This window comes from Trachypithecus francoisi, unplaced genomic scaffold, assembly GCF_009764315.1.
Source record: "Trachypithecus francoisi isolate TF-2019V2 unplaced genomic scaffold, Tfra_2.0 Lachesis_group17, whole genome shotgun sequence".
NCBI classification, from domain to species: Eukaryota; Metazoa; Chordata; class Mammalia; order Primates; family Cercopithecidae; genus Trachypithecus; species Trachypithecus francoisi.
In genome coordinates, this window is record NW_022681462.1 from 41065725 (window position 1) to 41083509 (window position 17785).

At 49.2% G+C, this 17785-nt stretch overlaps 2 protein-coding genes across 4 annotated transcripts in view; one reads left to right on the forward strand and one right to left on the reverse strand.

The window, feature by feature from the left end:
* Nucleotides 1-4261, forward strand: part of CKAP2L (cytoskeleton associated protein 2 like) — a 35125-nt gene extending 30864 nt beyond the window's left edge. The window contains exon 9 of one of the 2 annotated variants that reach the window (XM_033175436.1): nucleotides 1542-4261. In XM_033175436.1, coding sequence (XP_033031327.1) covers nucleotides 1542-1767 — 226 coding nt within the window. In that variant the 3' untranslated portion in view covers nucleotides 1768-4261. The remainder of the gene's footprint in view (nucleotides 1-1541) is intronic. The other variant, XM_033175437.1, reaches the window with a different exon arrangement.
* NT5DC4 (5'-nucleotidase domain containing 4) lies at nucleotides 1543-17530 on the reverse strand. Of its 2 annotated transcripts, XM_033175441.1 has the most exons (9): nucleotides 17163-17530; nucleotides 16870-16923; nucleotides 16536-16619; nucleotides 15095-16241; nucleotides 14787-14954; nucleotides 14056-14107; nucleotides 13619-13679; nucleotides 10710-10787; nucleotides 8739-9325 (listed from the first exon to the last, which is right to left on the reverse strand). In XM_033175441.1, exons 4-9 carry the CDS (start codon nucleotides 15201-15203, stop codon nucleotides 9230-9232), a joined length of 564 nt encoding a protein of 187 aa, XP_033031332.1. In that variant the 5' UTR covers nucleotides 15204-16241; nucleotides 16536-16619; nucleotides 16870-16923; nucleotides 17163-17530; the 3' UTR covers nucleotides 8739-9229. The 2 variants fall into 2 exon arrangements, 1 of the variants encoding a protein (XP_033031332.1); XR_004428245.1 differs by lacking the exons at nucleotides 8739-9325; nucleotides 13619-13679; nucleotides 14056-14107; ... (3 more) ...; nucleotides 16870-16923; nucleotides 17163-17530 and adding an exon at nucleotides 1543-1677 and having other exon boundaries at nucleotides 10710-11043.
* Nucleotides 17531-17785: the final 255 nt, after the last annotated feature.

The following is a 17785-nucleotide window of genomic DNA, read 5'->3' on the forward strand; positions in this document are numbered from 1 at the left end:
AGGTTGGAACCATTGACAGGAAGGTCTGTGTCTTTTCTTTGCACACACCATCCCCCTTTCACCACCCTAATGAGACCTGACCTGCAGTGAGGAAAGTACTACCAGAGTCAGGAGGGGTATTAGAATGCATTCACCCCTGCCCTCCTAAGGTCTCTCCTACCTTTTCACTCTCATTTGTCCTGCACTTGCAGATCCTATCTGCCTTTCCTGCAAGTCCTGACACAGTTGAGTAGGGTTGGGGCGATAAGATGGGGCACAAAGTCCCAAGCAGGAGCAAACTCTGTAGCTGTGGGAAGAAAGGGACAGTGAATACCCCTCTAAGAACAGGGAGAACAGTGGAGTATGTACTAGTCAGAGACTGCTCATAAAGTCAGAAGCGTTTTATTTTGTAACAAGTATAGATTTAAGGCAGAATCCATAGTAATTTAAGGAGTCATGTCAGGGCGTCAGTGTCATTTTCTAAAATGTGAGTGTAGCACCACTCTTCTCTGATCATGATCTGGAAAGAATTCCATACAAGGGCACCAAGACAACAGTTCTGTGTTTTAGTTTCCTGGAAAGCACAGCTGAGCCTCTTCCAATCCTAAACTCTCTGAGACACACCATTTTCCCACTACAGGAAAAAGAGCTGGGCATGGTGGCTCACACCTGTAATCCTGTCACTTTGGTAGGCCAAGCAGGAGGATTGCTTGAGCCTAGGAGTTCAAGACTGCCCTGGGCAGCACACGGAGACCCCAACTCTTTGAAAAATAAAAATTAGCCAGGCATGCTGGCACGTGTCTGTGCTCCCACTTGCTTGAAAGGCTGAGGTGGGCAGATCCCTTGATCCTAGGAGGTTGAGGCTGCAATGAGCTGTGATTGCACCACTGGACTCTAGCCTGGGCAACAGAGTGACCCTGTCTTTAAAAAAAAAAAGCTAGAAAGAATCTTGGAATTCATTAATTCAACCAAATTTGATATTAGGCCCCATTTCCTTAAAACCTGTCACCTGTTTTGAAAACTTATAGAATAAATAAACACCAACTGCCAAATATTTGCAAAATATTTTATTATTCAAATAAAAGCCACACTTCATACTTAATTCAATAAATCCTTATGCTTACACCATCCAAGAACAGATGGACACCACCCAATACATTCTGGAAATCAGGGAAAAGCCTTTTTTTTGAGACTGGGGTCTTGCCATGTTGCCCAGACCGAAATACAATGGTGTGATCATAGCTCACTGCAATCTTGACCTTCTGGGCTCAAGCAATCCTCCCACTTCACCCTCCTGAGTAGCTGGGATTACAGGCATGTGCCACCATGCCCAGCTAATTTTTATATTTTTTGGTAGAGATAGTGTCTTACCAAGTTGCCCAGGCTGGTCTTGAACTCCTGGAAAAAGCCATCTTCAGATGAAAGCTGCTCTAGACATATCTCTTGCATCGCCCTATGTTAAAATGTCTTCCCTGTTTTTGTTATGGAATAAGAAACAAAAAATAATAAAGAGACTTGTTTTAAATGATAAGGTTTTTAATGCATCTCTTGCTGTCTCTCAGAATAAATGGGATGCCAGAAGTGCAAGACATGAAACTTATCACTCCTGTACGGCGTTCGTCGAGGATTGAGCGAGCAGTGTCCCGCTACCCGGAAATGCTGCAGGAACACGATTTGGTAGTGGCTTCTCTTGATGAACTGTTAGAAATGGAAGAAACAAAATGTTTTATATTCCGTAGAAATGAGGCTTTGCCTGTAACATTGGGGTTTCAAACCCCTGAATCTTAATTTCTTGATGCTTTTTTTTAAAAAGGTGTTTCAGAACCTCCATAAGACAAGAAGTATTCTTGTCCAAGTGACCTGGAAAAAAGTGTGTAATAGAGAGGCATCGTGGATGCAGATTATGGACTCTCAGGACTTAAGTAATTCACTGGGCTTAGTCTCAAATTTTATCTCCCTATGGGAAAATCTTTGCTTTATGTGTTTAAGACTGTAGTTTGCCAGTCTTACAGTATACATAAATTTCAAACTTTTGAATACCCTACAACTATGATAAAAATTTATACTTTATTGATCTACTTTAATCCCAACATAGTTTTTTATATCAGAAGGTTGGTCCCACAATATAATGGGACTTTTCTTTCTACATCCACCTTAGCAGAGGGCAAGTCCTTTCATCGTGGAAGATCTGAACTTTGACGCTAGCTTGACAGGCTGAATGGACCTTGACAGATGGCCAAGTCAAAACCCCTCATTTTACAGATGAGCTTATGCTAGCTGTGCCTTTGCTCAGAGATCATAAATTTATGTGTGATCTTTGACTTCCATCACAGTATCCTTGTAAATGAGAGATAATTCTTGTTTTTCCTGTGCCAGGTCTCAGATGAAACACAATCCTGAATGGGCATGGCCATCTAGCTTTTATATCCAAATCTAGTTTTGCATTTGTTACTCAAACACTTCAAGTAACAAAAGGGGGGCAGGGGAGAGGGGTGGGGAGTGGACACTGGCTTCTTCACTTCAGTTCTTTGCTCAGCTAGGGGATAGCTGGCCTGAGAAGGCAGTGCAAGCCCCAGAGACTGTTGTAGGTTGCTTTTTCTTCCTCCTGGGCAACTTATTTGTGGAAAGGTTTTACCTTAGTCATTATGTAAATATAATGTGTAGAAAAACCTAGCCAACACATTTTAAATTTTAGCTTTCTTCATATTTAAGTATTACCTTAAAACAACATTAAATTTCTATTAGTTCCTGCTTGTTTATCTTATTTATTTTAGAAAACTGTGATAATGGCTTTGCATAGAAAATTAGGAGTTTGTCTAAGGATACACCAGTTGGCTGTCCCAAGAAACCTCACAAGGAACATTCATTACCAAGGAGAATGGACTTTGATCAAAGGTCTATGAGCCTCATCCAGGAACTAGATTTTTTTAAGGGACACAGATCTATTTCTGAAAGTCAGATTTATAATAAAGCTAAAAAAAACTGAGCTGTAAACCTGTAATACTAGCAGACTTTCAATAAGAGATAGACTTTTACAACTCAATTGTAGAAAAACAGATAATTAAAAATGGGCAAAGGACCTGAACAGACATTTCTCCAAAGAAGACATAAAAAATGGCCAATAGGTATAGATATGAAAAGGAGTTCAGCATCATTAATTTTAAGAATAATGTAAATTAAAACCACTGTGACCTATCACCTCACTCTATAAGAATGACTTATTAACAAGACATGAGATAAATGTTGATGAGATTGTGGAGAAAAGAGAACCCTAGTACACTGTTGGTGGGCATGTAGATTGGTGCAGCCGTTATGGAAAACAGTATGGAGGCCCCTAAAGAAATCAAAAATAGAACTGTTACGTGACCCTCTTCCAGTAGGTATGTACCCAAACAAGATGAAATCACCGGCCGGGTGCGGTGACTCGTGCCTGTAATCCCAGCGCTTTGGGGTGGGTGAATCACCTGAGATCAGGAGATCGAGACCAACTTGACCAACATGGTGAAGCCCTGTCTCTACTAAAAATACAAAAATTAGCCGGGCGTGGTGACGGGCACCTGTAATCTCAGCTACTCAGGATGCTGAGGCAGGAGAATCACTTGAACTCAGGAGGTGGAGGTTGCAGTGAGCCAAAATCACATCACTACACTCCAGCCTGCGTTACAGGGCAAGACACCGTCTCAAAAACAAAAAGATTCAATCGTCACCTCATAAAGATATCTACACTCCCATGTTTGTGGCAGTGTTATTCTCAATAGCCAAGATGTGGAAACAACCTAAATGCCCATCAATGGACAAATAAATAAAAGAAAATATGGCATATGCATGCCATGTAATAGTATTCATCCTTGGAAAAGAGGGAGTTCTTGCTGTTTGCCACAACATAGATGGACCTGGAGAACATGCTAAGTGAAATAAGCCAGACACAAGGAGAAATACTGCATGATATCACATGTGGAATATTTAATTTTTTTTAAAAAAGGAGCTCAAGTACACAAACAGTGCTTACCATAGATTGGAGAAGAGGAAATGGGGAGATGTAGGCCAAGGACACAAAATAGCAGATAAGACGAACAAGCCTAGAGATAGGGCTAAAGTTAATACAATTGTATTAGGATTTTTGTTAAGTAAGTAGATTTTAGCTGCTCTTATCACGTGAAAAACTGTGAGATGATTATGTTAATCTGCTTCACTATAGCAACCATTTTATTATCTATGTGTATCCCATAACATCATGTTGTAAATCTTAAATATACCTAATAAAATAAAATTGTCACCAAAATGCAGGAATTAGAGTTAACTTTACCTGTGAAGCCAAATAATGCTCAGAGGGCTGCTTAGAGATCACAGAGTCTGAACATGGGGCTTAGAGGAATCAAATATTGAAAATCACCAGGCTTAGAGAGTCTGAAGCGAGTCCTGTGTTAGGAATATTCTTGCCTCAGATCTCAGACGCTGTCCTAAGTCCGTTGACCAGGTTCTCATGATTGATCCTGCACTGCCATCCATTGCTTGTGCGCTTACTTTTTTTCTGGCTTCTAGAATGGTCCATCTTTGCCACCTAAATCCCTCCCCTGACCCCAGGCCTAGGAGTCAGTTGTCTCTTTATGGTGGTTTTATGTCGCTCTCCTCACAACCATTGTCTTGAGATTAAAGATTAGTTCTCAAAAGAGCAGTTTTATTTTCTGTATTGCTAGTTGCTTGCAGGATGTCTCACAGTATTACCCTGGGTACCAACAATAACAGTGTAGGTTGAACTGTTGGTGTCGAATAATGTATAAGTTTCAAAATGGCAAATTGGAGGTTTTGAACAGCCTCGTCAGACTATAGAGTCTTCCAGACACAAAAGGATGTGGAAATGATTGTGGATGGTACAGCAGCTGCAGAAAACTACACCCTAATTCTGGGGCTCTTTGTAGATAATCAGTAACCCTCTTGTTTAGTAAATAGCTGCTCCTAGACATAGGGAGCAAGAAAGAGGGAGAGTGGAAAGGAAAGAAGGTGGGCCTGTAATTTGGGAAGGAGATTGATAGGGAATTGTAGTGGAAATACGGGCCTTTGCAGAAATAAGCCTAACGTTGTTCAGGGATGGCTTTTTAGAGGAGGTGAGTGTAAAGCAAGTTTTAAAGAAAGAAAGGTGGGGGGATTATGTATGGTAGCTCTGTGCAGAATGACCATGAACCAGAAGACAGAGGAGAAGCATGATGGTTCACATTTATTAGTGCTCACTATGCCAGGCACTCGACTGAGTCTTTTACATACTATAAAATACTGTTCCTGAGGCTGGGCATGGTACCTCATGCCTGTAATCCCAGCACTTTTGGGAAGTCGAGGCGGGTGAATCATCTGACGTCAGGAGTTTGAGACCAGCCTGGCCAACCCATCTACTAAAAATACAAGCGTTAGCCAAGTGTGGTGGTCGTGCCTGTAATCCCAGCTGTTCAGGAGGCTGAGGCAGAACTGCTTGAACCTGGGAGACGGAGGTTGCAGTGAGCCAAGATCGTGCCACGGCATCCCAGCCTGGATGACAGAGCAAGACTCAGTCTCAAAAAAAAAAAAAAAGAAAGTTCTTGCCTGCTGGAACTCCCCCTTCTAATAAAAGCACCCCAAACTGGGTGTGGTGGCTCACACCTAGCACTTTGGGAGACTGAGGTGAGCAGATCACTTGAGGCCAAGAGTTCAAGACCAGCCTGGCCAACGTAGTGAAACCCTGTCTTTACTAAAAATACAAAAATTAGCCAGGTGTGGTAGGGTGCGCCTGTAGTCCCAGCTATCTGGGAGGCTGAGGCAGCAGAATCACTTGAACCCGGGAAACAAAGGGGCAGTGAGCCAAGATCACACCACTGCATACCAGCCTAGGTGACAGAACAAGACTGTCTCACAAAAAAAGCACCCCAGTTTCCCTACTACCACCTCTTTCCTGCTGACAATCTACGTGGTTTAAGAAGAATGGGCTCAACCCCAGTATAAGCATGTGACCCAGGCCTGGCAAAGCCAAACTGGGCATTTCCCTGGCCAGTGGCATTGATTGGAGGATGGGGTAGTGTCTCACAACCAGTGAGGCATCATTTCCCAGACTTTCATTAGATACTTCCTGGTAGAGTAGCTGAAAAGAGAAATCTGGAGTTTGGGGACAGCCATCTTATAACCCCATGGACAAAACCTGCCAGAGAATAGTACCAACACGGAATAAACTTGAGAGTTGGAGAGAGCAAGCTATGTCCAGTGTCTGATTTGACTCCCTGGTTAATGCTATGCCTGGAGCTGGGCTAACCCTGGAGTTTTTAGTTATATGAGCCAATAAATTCTCTTTTTTCTCAAACCAATTTCATTAGGTTTCCTTCAGTTGCTAAAGAAAAAATCCTGACTAATGTACACACTCTCTCTCTCTCTCTCTCTCTCTCTCTCTCTCTCTCTCTCTCTCTCTCTCCTCTCTCCTCTCTCTCTCTCTTTCTCTCTCTCTCTCTCCTCTCTCTTATAATAGCATAGAAAACCCTTATTTAGTGCTTACTCTGGCCAAGCTCCGTGTCTGTTATCTCACTATACCCTTACAATAGCTTTATGACATGATTATGGAAACAGAGTAGTTAATAAATGTCAGTCCTGCAATTTCAAAATCAGGGCTGTCTGGCTTCAGGTCCAGAACTTTTAACTCCTATCTCTATTTAAAGTAAGGAAATGAGGACTAGGGTGATGATAAGGAAACAACACATCTGAGCAAGATAAATTATTGAACTGTTCCCAGTTTACCAAGCAGGAATCACTGTGACAGCCAAAGTACTGTCATTCTACAAATAAATGATCACATTTTTACCACTAGTTCACTACCCCAGAGATGCTGCTTCTGTTCTCTTCATTTCCTGACTGCTCAAGACGATGCCAGAATGAGATGTCAATTCAGCTGCTGTCACTAGTCCCAAATGGAAATGCGTCTCTCTCACATCAGCCATCCAAGTGACAGCCCAATGCTAATCTAATGCCAAGTCCAGACTATGTCTGTCTTGTGACTCCACCATCCCTTGGAGGCAGCCTCGTCCATGTGGCCAAAGAAGGCTCCCAACCAACTTCGCTCTCCAGCCAGCTGGAAGGGGGAAGAGAGGAAGGGGAAGGCACACCCCTCCTAAGGTCACAGATTGGAAGTTGGACCATTACTTCTGTCCAGAATTTAGGGGCCAGAACTTGGTCACATGTCCCCACCCATCTAAAGAAGCAGGGAAATGTGTATCAGATGGCCACATGCCCAGCTAAAAATTCTTCCAGAAATGGGAGATGAATGTCAGTGTCTGCACACAGTCTTGGAAGCAATGGTGTGCTTCTGTCTCTAAGGTATAGATAAAACAGGAGTGCAGAGGTGACATCAGGTTAAAAAAAAAAAAAACTACCCAAATAGAAGTATCTGTTCTACCTCCTAGCGAGACACATTCCTGAGAGTTTAGAAGCAGCGTTCTAATCCAAAGCCTTATGTCCTTTCTCCACTTTCTCTTGTCTCATATTCTTTGCCTCGCCCCTTTCCCTGCAGTTCTACAAGAGTAATAATAAACTGGGTGACGTGTTATTCAATAAAATGCTGTAGATGCCAGAGACACAACAGTGAGCCAAAAGGACATTACCTTTTGAAGCTGAGAGTCTAGTGGGGACACATGTTAATCTAAGAACCACAAATGCAAGACTCCAAGGCCTGAGAAATAGGGGCCTATGAGCGAGGGACTAAAGAGAAACTGGTCTAGTCAGGGAGGTTAGCTGAGGGGAGAGCAGATGTAACAGGGAGAAGAGGCAGGGAATGGGCCAGGCATAGGAAAAGCACGGGAAAGGCCCTTTGGCCAACTCTCTCCTGCCCCTGCCCCTCCCTCTCTCCTCTCCCTCGCTAGGATCCCCTAAGGCATTTCTGCCAGATTGTTTATCCCTCAGTCCTTTTCTGTATCCTCTTTACCCTGGGTAGGAATTCGAAGATCTGATTTTTGTAGTATTAGCTACTACACTATATTTCAGGACCTTTCTGGAAAATTATGGGCTCTAGGGTCTGAGCAGTTTTTCTGATAAATACTATCCTTTAGCCCTTGAGTAAGAATCAAGTGTTTGAAGACACAGACCAATGAGACGTGGTATCTACCTGGAGAACCTGCCCCTGCAGGCTCTGGGACCTGAAAGTCAATCCAGGGAAAGGAAGAAAAGGCCTTAGCAGTGTCAAACCTGGAAGCTTCCGAAATGCAAAGAAGATGTTTAAAAAAAAAAAAGATGCCGGACTCGGTGGCTCACGCCTGTAATCCTACACATTGAGAGGCCGAGGCAGGCGAATCACTTGAGGTCAGGAGTTTGAGACCAGCCTGGCCAACATGGTGAAACCCCGTCTCTACTAAAAATACAAAAATTAGCCAGGTGTGGTGGAGTGTGCCTGTAATCCCAGCTACTCAGAGGTTGAGGCAGAAGAATTGCTTGAACCCAGGAGGTGGAGCTGAGATCGTGCCACTGCACTCCAGCCTGGGCGACAGAAGGAGACTCTGTCTCAAAAAAAAAAGTAAACTATCCGATTCCATGGCCCGTTGTCCCTTATTTATCCTCAGGTATCCAAGTGTTGCCATTGTTTATCCACAGAAAATGAAGCTAATGAAGTGTATCCTCAGACCTGTTCCTTCAAGGGTTCACTTTGTCATTTCAAACATACAGATTCAACCTAGGTCTCCATAGAATGCCAGATGATACCACTAACAGACAAAAAGTGAACTGTAGGAGTAAATTGAAATCAGTGACATCAAAACAATGATGCTTCAGCGCTTTAATACCACAGAGAAGCTTCTAACACACTCGAGTGAAGTTTTAAAATCATGAGTATGACTTTTTATGTGTTTTAATGCGTATATACAAACTCAAAGACATTTGGGCTATCTCATTTAACATCTTTCGTAGTGACCCAGATGAAAAAGCAGTTAGGTATAGAGCCAATCAGGTTTTATTGTTCATACTAGGAACAGAATCAGAAGTGCACAGAAATAACTATTTTTTAAAAGACATGTTTAGAAATAAAATTGGATATGAGACATCATGCGTTCAAGAGAAGTAGGTAAAATAATTTCACTTGTGCACACATTTCCAAACATCTCAAAGACTGCCGGGGATGGCTTGTAGTAACGTTAAGAGCAATACTCCTTCCTCCCTAAAAGAAGTGTTTGCAGGCTCCAAATCTGCTACATTTAGGAGATTTCAATACAGTTGCTTTTTCCTTCTTCTATACTTCTGTTATCTGAAAAATATCTCAAGTGGAAGATGACCCGTGATGCTGGCCCATGTCTGGGACCCCGTCAGCCTCGATGTAACTTTCTTGGTCCTTGTTTCTCTCTTTGCCCTCACCCTTATAAGAAACACAGAAAGTGACTATGGATGTTTTCTTCCCCCGCTCACACAGTGACTCCCAACCAGGGGTAGATAATGTGTCAAAATGCCCTAGGCTGGATCCTGATGGGGTGAGGATGTAGAGGGATCAAACCACAGGCTTCCCCAGCAAGCCACTGTCGCTGACAGGAGTGTGTCCATCTCTCTGCTGGGCTAGGATAGAAAAATAGTTGCCAACCACTGATTAAAGCCTGTGAACACGCATGAATTTTGAGCTTCTCCTGGGCAGGAATGAAGTAACTTACACTTTGTTTTCTAAGCTGCTCGGCACACGGGAGCTGCTCAGTAAACACTGGTTGAAAGAATGAACGCTGTGCCTGGTACAACACAGCCAAAGGGGACCTATGGGATTCACATCTTTTAATGTGAGCCCCCAGAAAGCCAAGGGAGGAACAAGAACCTTTATGCAGGGTTTTAGGGGTACAGAACCCAATGAGGAACCCAGGCATCCACTCCTGTCTCAGCTCAGAGGCGGGTCAGGCCGCATAAAGTGTCAAAGGCATCTGAAGCTAGAGCTGCTAGTCATTGATGTTAACAAAGCGTGTCTGGGGAGGAAGCCTCGGTGTGGCAGAGGGCACGTCCTGCAACCTTCCCTGGAGGCAATGATGTGTATGGATTGGCCAACAGCAGTCTGTAGGGGTGCAGGGCCCAACAGTGCACAAAGCACTGCTGAGCAGAACCTGTCGCCCTTTTGGATCCAACGCCGCTTTTTTTTTTTTTGAGACAGTCTTGTCCTGTTGCCCAGGCTGGAGTGCAGTGGTGCGATCTCAGCTCACCGCAACCTCCGCCTCCTAGGTTCAAGTGATTCTCCTGCCTCAGCCTCCCAGGTAGCTGGGACTACAAGCTCCCACCACCATGCCCAGCTAATTTTTGTATTTTTAGTACAGACAGGTTTTCACCATGTTGGCCAGGCTGGTCTCGACCTTCTGCCCCTCAGGCAATCCGCCTGCCTCAGTCTCCCAAAGTGCTGGGATTATAGGCGTGAAACACCACACCTGGCCCCAATATCCCATTTTAAAAACAAATATTTAACTTCTACTTTTCCATCCTGAATTGAAATTCATCGATACAATTATCATCTCTATAATTTAAAATATCAACATAATACCCTAACTATAAAAAGGAGAAATAAAAAGAAAAGCATTTTACAATAAAATAATATGTATTTTTACATAAATCATCAGGAACGACTATGCTTGCAGACGGAAACAAGCCCACAAGCCCCCCCCATCAATTGCCTCATGCGCCCTGGGGTTGATACAACCCCACTGGGAACCACTGCTCTAGCCCATGGGACCCCAAGCCCTCTGTGGCCACAGAGCTCCTCGGCCACAGCCACTCACCCTCTGGCTGCAGGAGAGGAGGCAGGAGGCAGGGTCCAGACTGGCCTGTTCTTGCTCCACGACTGACTCATGTGGCATCTGTAGGGATCAATGCAGGTGGAGGTGGAGCACTCCAGGCCTTCCAGGATTCCTCAGCTATGCACAGGCTCCCCTGCCCACAGCTGCCAGCTTCCTGCCCAACAATGTTGCTGCGAAGGAAGGCGCCTCGGAAGGTCAGCAGGGCCATGAAGGTTCTGGTAGCCAGATTTCACTTCCTCAAAAGTCCCAGGCCAAGGCCAGGCGCGGTGGCTCACGCATGTAATCCCAGCACTTTGGGAGGCCGAGGCAAGTGTATTGCTTGAGCCCAGGGGTTCAAGACCAGCCTGGGCAACATGGTGAAATCCTGTCTCTATAAAAACGTAAAAATTAGCCGGGCATGGTGGTGCATGCCTGTAATCCCAGCTGCTTGGGAGGCTGAGGCACAATAATTGCTTGAACCCAGGGGGTGGAAGTTGCATTGAGCAGAGATTGCACAACTGCACTCCAGCCTGGGCAACAGAGCGAGATTCGGTCTCAAAAAAAAAAAAAAAAAAAAAATCCCAAACCAGGAAGATTGACAAGGTCAAATTTCTTTAAATGTTTTGCCTTGTCACTTTTGGGGAGGGGGAGCCAGTGTGTTCTTCACCTGTCTGGTCTCTACTTTAACAATAATATCTCCCAGCACAGATGGCTATGCCTGGACCCCCAGCTTTGCCCATGGGAGCTCTCCGGTCCGGTCCAGCCCATCTAAGAGCCCAGAGATGAGATGAGGCCGCCCGGTGAAAGCCAGTTCCCCCAAGCGTGTGGCAGCACAGTGCAGGGGACAGAGTGTGACCCTTGGAGCTTGACAGGCTCACATCCCAGCTGTGTGGTCCATGAGCTTTGTGACAGCAAGTCACTTAGATTCTCTGTGCTTCCTCGTCAATGACAAAATGAGGAAGATAAAACCTACTTTGCTGAGTTATATTGAGTATTAAGCAGAATCGATGAAAAGCACCCAGCCCAGTGCAGGAAACACAGCAGACACTCAATAAATGGTTTTTCTCCTCTCAAACATCTGGAGGGCAGCCAAGGGCAGCAGGGAAAGCAAGCAGCAGGGAGCCTCAAAGGTCTAGCTTCAGGTCCAGATCCTAAACTGCAGGCTCTACATCTTATCAAATGGAAATGATGATACCAACTTGGGAGGACTGACACGTGCAGGTGCCAGGGAAGCCCTGCACTGGCCAGTCTCATGACTCCTGCTAACCCTTGCCCAGTGCCACCCTGTTCTTAACCCAGAAGCATCCTCCGGTCTCCCAGAAGAAAACCAGCCAGAGTATTTACTGTATCATCGGCTGCCTCCTCCACCCCCTTGGAAGCCACTGTTTGTTTACTGAGGATAGGAGTTCTGTGCCTTCCTCCTTGCAACTGGTATCTTTTCTACCAAGAAAATGATGAGATATTGTGGTCTCAATCTAAAGCAGAAGTTAAGGTTGGGCACAAGGAAGAATATCCCTGCTGAGGCAACTTATCTGTATAAACCTAACTCTTCCCACGCATCTGTTAAGACATGGACAGTTATCTGCAAGGCTGTGACCCCACTGAGTCTGAAGGTGGGAGATTGGGGCTGGTGACCTTGCAAGCTCCTAGCAAGGCTAGGGACCAGTGGGTCCTTCTAGGACAGACGTTCAGAGACAGCCATGAAGATTCCACAGGGACCTACCAACTCCGGGGCCGCCCGAAACAGTGAGCTGAGCGGGTAGTACAGGAAGTTGAGGCAGGTGGCAGTGTAGAGGTCAGCGTAGCGCATCAGCCGGCTGGAGAAGAGTGTCTGGCAGAAACCGCAGCGGAACAGGCTGCCCACGGTGCTATAGCACAGGTCCAGCTCCCGGGTGACCCTCTGGCCAGAGGGGCAACACACTGAATTGAAATCCCAGCCCACCTAGGCCTGCCCTCGCCTACTCCCTTTCTGGGCAACCCTGGCCTCTCTGGGCCTCTCACCGGGGGACATTGAGGCCTATGCCCCTCTGTAAGGAAGGAGCAGCATGCTGTAGACCCACAGGCTGCACACGTGGCTTTTGGAGGTGGGGCAGCTCCCCACTTTGCCACAGGCCCCACTCCGGCTTTCCATCACAGTTACCTGCCTGGTCCTGGAGATGGACCACCCAGGACTAAACCCACAGCTTAATTTACCTTCTGAGTCCAACAGAGGACTTGGCAATAGCGACACCCCCAGCCCCGCTCCTACTCTCCTGGCAGGCCCCACCCTGCCACCAGGCCCTGTTTCCTTGTCTGCTTTTAGAGCCTAGAGAATGGTCCCAACATTTACTCCCAGGATGACCCCTCTCTGAGCCTCAGTTTCCTCCTCTGTAACATAAAGGTGACAATGCCAGCTCCGTCCACCTCTTAAGGCTGTGGGGAAGATTAAACGGCTGTGCTTTGTAAAAGACTCTGCAAAGACCCTTTGTGATCGGCTGCAGCTGCGCTTGGGATGACCTAGTGACCTGATTCCCTCCATCTGGCCGGCCCATGGGCACCTCCAGCTTTTTGGTGGCCAGTCAGTAATGCCACGAGGGAACACTGTCTTTTCTTCTCTTTCCCCAGGACCCTGAGCTCACTGGCCCTAAATCGCATTTCCTATCAGAACTGGCTAGTGGGTCAATAAAGGCCCAGCCAGCACGCAGGCACTTCCTAGGCAGGGTGATTGGCGAGGACTGCGGGACTGCCCTTTGGAATGTGGGCCAGCAGAGGGCGCTGGCTGACAAGGCAGGTGGCACCCAGGCGCGGTTGAGGAGAATCGGGTAACTGGGCCTTTGGCACCAAGGACAAAGCAGGCAGGCAAGCAGTCAGAAGCGAACCCAGCTCCACCCCCACTGGGCCTGTCCTTTCCTCCCTCACCACCCAGCTCTCACCTGGATCTCTCTCTCGGTAAAGTTGATGACTTGCAGCTCACAACTGCTCTCATCCATGTGCCTGGTACAAAAATAGCCAGGTGACCCAGGGGAGACACAGAGCCTCCGAGTGCCAGGACAGTCTCCTTAGACCCCAGCAGGGGTCAGGTGGGGGGACACCGTGCGGACATCCAGTGGGGGTGCCGGGCTGGGTGTGTGTACACGAGCGAGGGCAAGTCCTTGAGTGCTGGACGGGTTCGGAAGAAAGGCCTAGAGGTCACAGAGTGTGAGCAGTCCCAAGGGGGTGAGAGGGGTCCCCACATCCAGTTTGCTACGGAAGCTTAGCCTGAAACACATCTTGTTGTTCTGACAACCTCGCTGCCAGGAAAGGATGTGAGCCACTGCCCCTCCATCCCTCTCCCCGTCCCATCCCACCCCCAGAAAGGCCAGGGTCTCACTGGTATATGTCTGCCAGGTGTGTGTCCGGCCTCTTCAGCTCCTCCAACCTCTCTGAAAAGCCGCAAGGGGTCAATGGGGGTGAGTGACGGCCCGTGTCACCCACTGGCCCTGCCTGCCTGTGTCTGCCATGGCCCAGCCGAGGACTTGCACTCCCCTAACTGTGTACATAACATCCCTGGGCCCTTACATGTGGTGAGACTCTGCCCAGACTGAAGCAAGGACAGCATAGGCCCCATAGGCCCCATGGGACAGGTGAGGGAGTCAGGCGACTTTACTGAGGTCACACAGCAATGACTCAAAGCCTCAGCTCTCAGGACAAACCCCAAATTGCGTGGGCTCACACTACTCCCTGTCCTGGAGGATGACTTCAAGTCATTCCTGGATGGAGGGTGTGTACCTTCCACTCACTGAACCTCCTCGGGGTGGGTGGGGAGGGTGGGGTCAGGTGCAGGAGGAAGGTGACGCCTGCGGAAACACCACAGGAGTCTTGGGTCAGGAGATGTGGATTTGACTCTCAGCTTTGCCCCTACTGGCTGTGTGACTTGGGGCAGGCCGCTTAGCCTCCCTGGGTCTCTGTTTCCTTGTCTGTTTCCTCCCCCAGAAAAAACAGAGCGGCCAGGATTCCTGGTCACAACTACTAACCTCCCACGGGAAAAAGGAGAAGGCAGTGCTGGGGCCTCTCCACAGGTGGCCAGTACCCCTCTAACTGTTCCCGACACCAACAGCTCACCCTTCTCCCAGGCCCAGATGTCCAGCTCCCAGGACTCAGAAAGCACCAGGCAAGTCCGCCAGCCCTGCCGCTTCTTGGACTTCAGAATGTCCCCAAAAATGTGGTCCCCAATATACAGGATGTCCTTCCCCCGAACCCCAAGCAGCTCGCACACCATGTCCGATGAGCCTGCCCCACCAAGGGAGGACAGACACCTGTTTGCCCTTCCTGCCTTGGGGCAGGTGACTTGGGTCAGGTGAGGGGCCTGTATTCTTAGTTGAGGGAGGGAGGGTTCCCAAGGAGTGATGGGGCATGGTGGGAGCTGGTACCTCCAGAGTAGACAGCACAGTGCTGGTGCGACCCTGTGTAGGTGCCCACGCAGAGCTTTCCTGAGTCCTGGAGGGGCAGAGGGGTGCCCTGGAGCCAGGAGAACCACATCTTTGGTCTCTAGCTAGAGAGGGTCGCAGGGAGCTAGGAGTGGCAGAGGTAATCATGGGGGTGTGGGAGAAAGGAGGCAGCAGAGGGCGCTGAAGGAGGCCTCAGGTTCCCTGCCTCCAGGGACAGACAAGCCAGCAGAGCTGCCAGCCACAAAAGCAGGTCAAGTCTAAGGGGCAGGCAGGCTGCCCTCCCCAACCATGGTCCAGGGGTGCAGGTCGACTGACCTCTGCACCTGCCATTACCGTGTTGACCTGCCTCAGGACCACCCCCTCTGCAAAGAAGCGGGGTTTCTGCATGTCCACCACTATCAGGTCAAAGTAGGACCTCCAGGGCCTGACCGAGGCTTCAGCCTGTTGGGGGTGCACACGGGCCGCACACGCACAGCCTGGTAAATCTGACCTTGCCACAGCCGGTCACCCACCACAGCCTGCCCTCTCCCCACGAACCTCCCAGCTGGATGAGACCTCTCCAGCCCCTGGGAACCAGGTCTCGCTGCCCAGCGTCCCCAGCCAAGCTGGGCACTAGAAAGTGCTCAAAAGGAACTTATGGAGTTGGGTGTCGAACATCATGTGCACCCTCAGGCCAGCCTCCAGATCTCCTCACAGCACAGAGACCCAGGGACAGGTGGCACCAGCATGGCTACCAAGTTAGGGCCCTGCTGCCTGCCCAGTGACACCTGGTCATTCCCAATGACCAGGCCCTGTCACTCCCAGCACCCCTCCCTTTGACCTGCCATGCCCTCATCTCACCCATTTTCTGCCGCCCCTCCCCACATAGCTGACTGCCTCCTATCCCCCCCAAAGGCTCCTCCCATGGCCTGGCTGAGATCACCAGCCTCCCACCCACTGGGGAGCTTCCACTCATGAGAAATGACCACTCACACACTCAGGTCTTCCTCAAAGGAAGGCTGGACGTGGGAGAGACCCTCAGCATTGTGGAGCAGCCTGGCGCCCTGGCCCTTTGCACAGCCCACCCCAGCCATGCGCACAACACTCCAACACTCTCCTCACTGATGCTGAACAGGTAGGTGGTGATGGCCTGGCAAGGACAAAGCAGGGTCAGGGCACCAAACTTGGGCCACCACCTGCCTCTGCCCTCACCCACCATCCCCCTGGCACACTGGTGGCCACAGGAGCAAGATGGTGAGAAAGTTGCTCATTCCCCTGAGGCCTTGAAAGGCCAAGAAATGGAGCCCAGGAGACCAGCCCAGTGGTGGGGGTAAGAGGGTCTTTGCTCCCCACCCCCCTACACCCCCCTGTTGCTTGCGATGCCTCCGTGTCTCCTGGGGCCAGAAAGGAGACCGAGGGCCCACCCCTCCATACACATACTCACATCGGTGTAGTTGTAGCTGCTGTTGGTGGCCAGAAACACTTTGCCAGCCTCCTTCATCTTCCCCAGCAGGATGGGGAGGCGTGGCTGGAGCAGAGATAGAGGGACTTGCAGGGGTGGGACTCCCAGAGCCGCCCTGGGATCCCCTCCTCAGGTCTCAGCCTTCTGGGAGCCCACCCCAGCCCAGGCAGGTAGGCACCAGGCCCCGTAAAAAGACCCCCAGCACCTGGGGAGCAGAGCTCAGCCTAAACATCAAAGAAAGCCAGGGAAGGGTTGCGGGGGGCAGCCCTGCTGCTTCAGGGGTGATGGCCGTGGCCCTGGGTCTATGGCCACTCACATCCTTCTCCACATATTTCTCGAAGTCCTCCAGGGTCTTCTCCTTGAGACAGCCCTGCAGGAGGGATCAAAGGGCCGTGTGTGTCTCTGTGTGTGTGTGTGTGTGTTTGTGTACCCACCCACATGTCTGTGTACAAGATGAGGAGAGTGGGTGGCTCTGGGAAGCCCAGACCAGACCTCAGTCCTCGGTGGGAAGAGGATGGAAAGTCTACGGGGACTGGAGGCCTGAAGGCTGCCCAGGAGAACCAAGAGCAGGCAGGTCAGGGGTCCGGGGGTCGTGGACCACTCACTCACCGACTGGTGGACATTATTCATGGCATCAGTCACATCCTGGAAGAGGCTTCAGAAGGACATGAAGAGGTTCCCATGCTGATAACTGGTGTCACAGCTGGGGCAGGCCAAGAGGGGAGAGGGGAGGTCAATAAGGGGTCCTGACACGACCTCCAACCCTGAGTCCCACACCAGAGTGACCCCACCAGCCACACTGAGGCCTTCACTGGTCTTAGGTCCCAGCCATCCTGGGAGGGGCATCACCCAGGGCTAAGGGTCATCCCTTGGGGGCAGCACCGGTGACAGGGTTGGGGGCCACCTTGCAGTAAAGGCCTTCCCACTGAGCCTTCTGGAACCCTTCCAGCCCCTCAGGGAACCCTTGGGGGGACCCCACTTTGGGGTTTGGTCCCTGAGCAGTGACTGTGTCCTACTGGTCAACCCAGGGCTGGACAGGGCATGAGATGAACTTGGTGTAATGGGAGCAGCCGGAAAAGAAGTCCACCAGGCAGGCATAGAGGTAGGTTTCTGGGGCAGACAGGCCGGTCAGTCGTCAGGCCAGGGAGCCAGGCAGTTCCCCACCAGGCCAGACTTGGAACCCTCAGCTCCGGACCTCGGGACCACCTCCCGTGCCCCCAACCCTCCACCCA

Excerpts from the sequence above, each read along its gene's own strand:
- NT5DC4 (XM_033175441.1), bottom strand. The coding sequence starts at position 15,203 with ATGTGGTTCTCCTGGCTCCAGGGCACCCCTCTGCCCCTCCAGGACTCA. Across the intron at positions 13,680-14,055 it reads CACCTGGCAGACATATACCA|GCACATGGATGAGAGCAGTT; the intron begins GTGAGACCCTGG and ends TTTTTGTACCAG. Across the intron at positions 10,788-13,618 it reads TTACCGAGAGAGAGATCCAG|ATGCCACATGAGTCAGTCGT; the intron begins GTGAGAGCTGGG and ends TGATCCCTACAG.